At 43.6% G+C, this 8,038-nt stretch overlaps 1 protein-coding gene across 1 annotated transcript; it reads left to right on the top strand.

Annotated features, from left to right (window-relative positions):
- Positions 1 to 3,383: 3,383 nt before the first annotated feature.
- LOC116504004 (homeobox protein prophet of Pit-1-like) lies at positions 3,384 to 8,038 on the top strand. The gene is made up of 3 exons (XM_032210813.1): positions 3,384 to 3,435; positions 6,330 to 6,568; positions 7,685 to 8,038. The coding sequence occupies exons 1-3, from the start codon at positions 3,384 to 3,386 to the stop codon at positions 8,036 to 8,038; spliced, it is 645 nt and encodes a 214-aa protein (XP_032066704.1).

The following is an 8,038-nucleotide window of genomic DNA, read 5'->3' as shown; positions in this document are numbered from 1 at the left end:
AAAAGGAGAGAAGAGACTACCAAGTTCCGAGACACCCTGCAAATGCCTCTGTGATACAAGATGCTAGATTGCAACTGCACCTTCTATTCAAACTTCAGCACATGATCTCATGTTTAGCAGAAAGGACAGAAAAGGACTGGCACATTCAGTTATACAGTACGTGCATGTTTATCGCTTTCAGCCAAACAGGACCAGCAGATGTGCAAAGGTCATGAGTGTAGCCTTCTATGTTTGCCATCTACATGTAAATTAGAATCTATTTTCTGGCTTTTGGAAGACCCCTGAACATAATGAGATACGGACACAGCTGCGATAGTTTCCCCCACCCACCCCATGGTCCATCTTTCTCCCCTTTGCAACCCACCACATTCAAACAATGGTAGGGCTAAAGGCATACAACGGAATTGAAACAGCTTCTAGCCTCTTCTATTTACGTTGACCCTATGAATGAAATCTTGCCTTTTTGAAGAACCGGGAGCTCTTTCACACTCCTGTTCTATATTCAGTTCAGTTCAGTTCAGTTTATTAAATTTATATGCCGCCCTTTTCCCCCGAAGGGGACTCAGGGCGGCTCACAACTCGAACCGGGGAGGGGGAGACAGACAAAAGATTTAAAAACAACAACATAACAATATATAATTTAAAACTCACAACAGTCATACCATTCGAGACGGGGGCAACAGCTCTTTAGCCCCAGGCCTGTCGGAACAACCAGGTTTTGAGGGCTTTGCGGAAGGCCTGGAGGGTGGTGAGGGTTCGAATCTCCACGGGGAGTTCGTTCCAGAGGGTCGGAGCAGCCACAGAGAAGGCTCTCCTCCGGGTAGTCGCCATTCGACACTGGCCGGCGGATGGGATTCGGAGGAGGCCTAATCTGTGGGATCTAATTGGTCTAGTGGAGGTAATTGGCAGCAGGCGGTCTCTCATATTACTGGATTATCCTGGGTAGCCAAGGAACAAACATAAGCAAAACCAACCTGGCTGAGTAAGGCATTAAAAAACACTGCTGGAATTCATTCCATAGCCAGAAAGCATTACCCACAAATCTGGACTAATTGAGAAGTCCGCAGTCGCACATCTATACATCCACCCTCCACATTCACACAGCTGCTAGACCTGTTTGCTTCCATCTTGCCCTTTTGTGCCTGGATTTGTTCTTAAGCTGTGCAATTGTTAATATTAAAGCCCTGCAGAATAACAAGGGCTGGATCGCTGGGGATATACCACCTCTATGTGGGATATCCAGAATCTGAATGTGGTGAGGCTGTTGAGGCCACGAATTAAACTCAAGCGGCAGAAGTAGGAGGCGGTGATGTAGGCAGGGTCTTCTTTTGAGGCTGGGTAGTTCTGCTATTTCGAGGGATTTGCCCTGACAATAGACAGCCATGATTGCTGGAACCTTATCTCAGTCCTGAGCAGCCACCCACAGAGGGGCCTCCAACACACTGTTAGGCAGGGAAACCGTTCCCAAAGTGATTGGCATGCCTCAGTGCTCCCAGATCAATCAGAGAATGATGTAGAAATGGTAAGAAAAACACACTCACACCAGCCTAGCCTCAACAGAGAGTTGCAATAAACTCTTAACAAAGACCCTGGCCTCCAGAAGGAATTATTGGGAATTTTAACTGAGCAAGACTTATCTAAAGCACCTGTGCACATCCGTTGTCTGTGTAAAAGGGCAGCTATCTTTGATGCTTTCATAGGTACACAAACCGACCTGCCAAGCTGTAGCCATGCCCGGATTTCAAATACGCCATGCTCCTTTAGTCTTGCTTTATTCCTTCCCTTTGTTGAAGATCTCCACCACTGAATGGTGCCCTCCAGGCCAAGAAACAGGAGGCATCTCGGGAAGCTGCAAGATGCACCTGACACACCCCCATGGTCAGGTGAAAAAAAGTGACGTCAGCCTTCACTTATAAGTTTGGGAATGGGGAGCACTGAAGACCTTAAAGGAGATGGAGGGTGGACAAGCAGGCAAGAGGAAGAGTGTGGGGTTCACTGAAGCATATCCTGAGAGAGCTGGTGAGTTGAAGAACTTTGGTCTGCAGGCAACAGGGGTATTCAAAGGGCACCTAGATGCAAAGCAGATTAAGTAGAAGAAGGTGGGTTGAAGAAAAGATCAACCAACAACTTAGGGAAAGGTTGCTTGAAAAGGATATCAGGGTTGTACTTATTGTGAGAGCCAGCATATTGCTGATCCATTCCCAAATGAAAGATCATGGAAACTAGGAGTTAGAATCCATGAACATGTTCAGGATAAACTGAGGAATACTTTTTTTTTTTCTAAACCACTAGGATTGAAATTGTTTTCATTTCTGTGCTTTGGTTCCTTATTAAATTAACGATGCTTGCTGTGGTGTTTTTTTTTAACCTACTTCTTCCCTTCCGTTCCTTCTTTCTCTCCTTCCCTCCCTTCCCATTTAATCTCCCCAAGGTATGGCACAGCAAATATATGCCAGGAAATTATATTACCTAAATTTTAAGCAGGTCATTTTGGCGATCTGGTCCACTCTTTCCACAGAGCAGAACTCTTCTAAAGCAAAAATTGACTTGGACAGAATAACACGATAAAGAGGCATATCCAAGCACTACCTGATTGATTCTGTCCTGTGAATCCAACTCTAAAAATCTTGCAGCCTGATTCACTGCACAAAACCTTCAGAGATAGTGTCTCTTGCATTCTCCTCCAGTCTTTCTCTTTGCACTGCAATGGTGGGGGCAGGAAGGAGGGGGGGACCCACAGTCTACAGGGTTGCGGACCACTGTGTGACCTCCTCGTTCCTAGAAAAGGGCTTTCTCAGACTTTTGGAGGAGCAGGGTTGGTTAATCTAGGATTCCTGTATTCAGGACAGAACCATGGCCCTGCTTGGTGTGGTTTGGCTGGCAGCTCTGTTAAACTGGGCAACTTTCTTACAAAACAAAAACATGGCACTGGGTGGAAGGAAGGTGGATTTTTTCCCCATCACAGAAGGCCTCCTCAACAAGAAGATAGTAGGGGGAGATTGACAGTGTTTATAAGATTTATAATCCTCTGCAAAGGTCCTCCCCAAATTGAGGGATGCACACTTCTTAATGAGAAAGGTCTTTGGCTCCAAACCTGGATGCTCAAATTCCTCAACACTGCAAACCCAAATTAATTAGTTTCTCAGGCAAGGCCATTGTGTTGCCTTGGCTCTCACGATCTCAAGTTCTCCCAGAGAGTGGGGGATGAAGCATCATATTTCCCAAGCTTAATCCTAGCTATTTTGGTGAGATGGAACTGAGAGAGAAAAATACTGTTTCTATCACAGGATTTCATTATCAATATATCACAATGTCTGATGCTGCCAGCTGCCAGCATTAAAAAAAACATTAAGATATAAAATGTCCAGCCAAAGATACACAACATGTTGGCTTTCCTTAAGAGGTATTTTGCTGTACTAAACAGTCCCAGTGAAAGTAAGGTATCCTTTTATAGACAATCCTAGGAACTTAACACCACAGGTGATTCACTCAATACTGTTTCTTAAACCAATGGTCTTCAAAGAGGGAAGCAATAGCACCCAGGGGTCTGCAAGACATTATGTTAGAGTGCAGAAAGAAAACATTTATCTTTAAAAAAGGATATTAAGGAATACCAATATAGAGAATGTTTAAAATGTAGCATTTGTATAGTGAGGTCATGTTTTATAAGGTACGTATTAGTACACTATAATATGTATATAACTTATACATGAATATATCGTAATAATTGTGTGTGGGGAGGGTCCATGTTCAATACATTGTTACCGTTGGATAATTTTTCACAGTAAGGGTGTCCAACCAAAAGAATTGGGCGGCCCTTCTAGACAATAACTTTATTATGTGAGAGGCTGATTTTCAGTGGGTGTAGGGGAGAAGGTCCCCATCCAACTCAGAGAAGGTGGTGGTTCCTTAACAAGTGTAATGCAGTTTTTATGGCTTCTCCCAAAAACCGAAAGGGAAAGCTAAGTGGACCAGCAGTAGTGCTACAGGGGGTCGTTTTCTTTCTTTCTTTCTTTCTTTCTTTCTTTCTTTCTTTCTTTCTTTCTTTCTTTTTCTTTCTTTCTTTTCCCTTTTTTATGCTTCTCTGTTCCAAAACCATCCACAAGTGCTTCCTCTTCTTGCAGCATTCTGAAGGGCACATGCAGCCCACAATCTCATATCTAAAACTCCCCCTTTGTGTTTAAACAGACCAAGTAGCTATATTGGCTCAAGTGTAAATTTGATTAATGATGCATGTGTGGCTTAGATTGAGAGACTATTCCAGCTCTGTGGCATGGTTTAGGAGTCAAACTATCTGGCATAATTTAAAAAAAATGGATTAACATATGTGTGGTAGGGAATGGCATTGGAAGAATCTGAAGCAAAACAAGATAATATGGGATGGGATGGGAGACAGGATGGGGAAATAAGTATTATATTTCTTGCTGCAACTGCTGAGTTCCTAATTGCCTTCTCACACCATTGCTTTTTTATTATTCTAAAAAGCAGCCATTCAGATACTGTTATGTGTATCTATATAGATTATGGGAGTGTGGGGTTTAGCTGCCCCTTCATAAAGTACCTTTTCTTAAGTGCTGATATACAGTTAGATTTCCCTAAATTTTTCATCATTATCACAATTATTATACCTTAATCAATTCCCTTTACTACCTTTCAGTTCCTGCATAATGTAGGAAGTTTTACAATGAGGTAGGTTTGCCCACAAATTAATGCTAGCACCGTATCAATGTACAATATACAGAAGGATTTGATATGCATGCAGTGTATGATGTTATGGGCTGGTTTTATGTTTTTGTATACCACTCAGAATCTGATGGACTGCAAGGTCTATAAATATGGTAAATAAATAAAAAAGTAGGGGAATATTCTGAATGGTATTGGTATTGGTATTTTATTATTTGTATGCCGCCCTTCTCCGGGAGGACTCAAGGCGGCAAACAATTCAAAGGGGAAGAAGAGGGGGAACATAAAAGACAAAATACAAATAATAAAAGTAGACAACAGTCGCACAACCATACATGTCGAGAGGGGAGGGAACTCATCACCCCCAGGCCTGCCGGCAAAGCCAGGTTTTGACGGCTTTTCGGAAGGCCTGGAGAGAGGTGAGGGTCCGAATCCCTGCGGAGAGTTCATTCCAGAGGGCCGGAGCTGCCACAGAGAAGGCCCTCCCCCGGGTAATAGCCAGGTGGCATTGGCTGATAGATGGCACCCGGAGGAGGCCAACCCTGTGAGATCTAATGGGTCTGTGGGAGGTAATTGGCAGCAGGCGGTCTCTCAAGTACCCAGATCCAATACCATGAAGGGCTTTATAAGTTACAACTAGCACCTTGAATGGTATAACTAACTTCTATTTTGAGGAGCCTGGGAAGGCCTGGGAAGACCTTTTCATGTTGATCCCCTGCTTTGGGTCTTCCTGATGACAGGAGCATTCCAAGTCGGAGGATGGCTATGCCAATTTCTTACAATCCCTGCTGCCCTTTGTAATACTGTACTGAAAATGGAAGTTCATCGACCCAGATGCTCATGGAGAAAATTCATTTCTTCAGTGCCCAGTGGGACTTTCTCCACTTGCATCTAATCAAGAAGACAAAACATGCCTACAACATCTTATTTTGGCCATGTGCCCACGGTGTTGCTTTCATCTCCAGCCTATGAGTGAGCAGATTTGAATCACCTGACTTAAAGTAAAAGACCTTTCCATATCCTAAGGCTGCTCTTATTCTGACACCATAAAATACTAGCCTCAAGATATGTAAAATCTGCTAAGCTTCATTGCCCAGAACCTCTGAGGGAAGTCAGCAGACTATAGTGTCTGAGAATTAATATGACGGGACCCAGCATTCATGGAATTAGTAGAAGCTGTTTTCATCACTGAAAAGCTTTCTAAACATTAACTTTCTCTCTTTTTTGTTGTTATTGTATTTTTGGGGACAGGACCTTTTTGAAATTAAACAATCAGTTACCATGAATAACTATGTAAATTGGGTTTCCCAGTGTTTATTTTGGGAAAACTAGTCATCTAGGTATAACTCCTAAGAAGACGAGGCAAATGATGGGCTGGACAAGGGCTTACCTTTATTATAAATCCATCTCCAAAGCTGTTGTGCTCCTAGTCCGTGTGTAATGAATGATACTCCTGGATATGGTACTAGGTACTAGTTACCATACCAAAGTACTGGTTATTGCAGTCACAAGGATGGGAAGTATTCAGGCAATTGGAGCAGGCCATATTTAGAATATTTGAATATTATGAATATAGAATTTTTAAATAGAGGTCCCTTACAGATTAGACGAATAAGACATCAGGGAACTTTCTTATTTCCTTCCAGATGTTGACGTTTCCCTCTATAAGAAATTCCCTGGCCTGGCTGGAGGCTCCCTGCTTTCTCCAGCAGCCCCCGACTCCCTGAATACAACTGCCATTCCTACCCGCCGTCGACACCGCACTACCTTCAACCAGGACCAATTAGACCATCTGGAGACAGCTTTTACAAAAAATCATTACCCTGATATTTATTGCCGAGAGGAACTGGCCAGGGCTACCAAACTCAATGAAGCTCGCATCCAGGTATCTCATCGACAGAACCAGAGAATTTCTGATGAATGATCTATAGGCACATTAAACCACCCCGAAAAGGCTTTTTAGAAATTGGGTAAATAAAGCAGCCACCCGTTGTCCCTTGCTTTATACCAAAGAATCTGTTTTCCATCAGGAATGCTAATGGAAATTCACGCTGGATACAATTCGCAGAACATGGGCAGAACCATCTATTTCCCTTTAAAGTATTTTCTGGCAAATCTTCCTCTTTTCCTCCTCAAATGGCTATCAGGGAAGCAAGGTATTGTGTTTGCTAGAGATATGAGTTGATTGCTAATACGAGGCTGCTAGGCCACGGGCCACAAGAAACTGAGACTCATTAATCATGTGCCCATCCTTATTACATACTACCACAGGTTAAAATATGTTTGATTTTAACTATTTAATGCCACATGCTTTCCTTTTATATTTTGAATTCTAAGTGAATTTATTCCCCAATAATATTTTAATATTTTCTTAATCCTGAAATTTGGCATCCGTTTAACTTAAATATTCAATGTCATGCATAAATTTGAGGCATTCACAATCTGTGATGCAGTAGCACTGTGATGGTGAACCATGTCGCCCAGAACGTGCAGCCTTGCCTGTTTGTCTTCTGGGTTTCTGGTGCGCATGCACACGTGACGATCAGCTGTCCTTCGTGCACGCAACAGTGTTCAAAACTGGCATGTGCATGCACGCTGGCCAGCTGATTTGTCAGGTGCGCATGTGTGCCAGAACTGGAAGTTTGGCTTTTCCAGAGTGCGGTCCCTTTGCACGTGCGGCAAAGCCAAAAAACGGCCTGTGCATACTTGCCAGCCAGCTGATTGTCGGGCGCACATCAGCCTTTCCAGAGCGCGGCTGCAATGAGCATATGTGTGCGCTATGTTTCCACGTGACCTTTTCGGCACTCAGGGCCAAAAAGGTTTGCCATCACTGCAGTAACAGCTAAATCACTTAGCAATCTGTTAAGAAGGATTTCAGCTGAGAATGCAAAATTTCAGTGGTTGCCAAGAACCTCTCTTGGCACTTTAAACAAACATGGTTGTTATGCAATTTTGCCCTTACTGTATTACTCATAATCAGCTTTTGTTCTGTCCTTGTCAGGTGTGGTTCCAGAACCGGCGGGCAAAGCAGCGAAAGCAAGAACGGGCCCTACCAAAGCCAACCACGCCTGCTGTTCTCTCTATCTGCCCCATTCCTGTACCTCCTCCTCGACAGTACCAATATTCCCCCACACTTGGACCACACCCTCATTTACCCCACTTCCCTTCCACCTACACTCTACCACCCCCCTCTCCAACTTCTGCTCCTTTTCCTTGTTCTGTCCCCCATCATCCTCAAAGTCCTCGTAGTCATGAAGATTGGTATAATTCACTGCGCACTTTTGGCTCTTCCACAGCTACCCCATCCACTTCTGTGCTCTCTCTTAATCTTGACCCCATTATACACTGGGACTAG

Source organism: Thamnophis elegans, chromosome 2, assembly GCF_009769535.1.
Source record: "Thamnophis elegans isolate rThaEle1 chromosome 2, rThaEle1.pri, whole genome shotgun sequence".
NCBI lineage: Eukaryota > Metazoa > Chordata > Lepidosauria > Squamata > Colubridae > Thamnophis > Thamnophis elegans.
The sequence above is the reverse complement of the archived record's forward strand: the minus strand, read 5'-3'. Positions and strand labels throughout refer to the sequence as shown.

Bases quoted from the DNA above. Each gene is read 5' to 3' on its own strand.
- LOC116504004 (XM_032210813.1), top strand. From the start codon at position 3,384: ATGTTGGCTTTCCTTAAGAGGTATTTTGCTGTACTAAACAGTCCCAGT. The intron at 3,436-6,329 runs GTAAGGTATCCT...ATTTCCTTCCAG, and splicing joins ACTAAACAGTCCCAGTGAAA to ATGTTGACGTTTCCCTCTAT. The intron at 6,569-7,684 runs GTATCTCATCGA...TGTCCTTGTCAG, and splicing joins TCAATGAAGCTCGCATCCAG to GTGTGGTTCCAGAACCGGCG.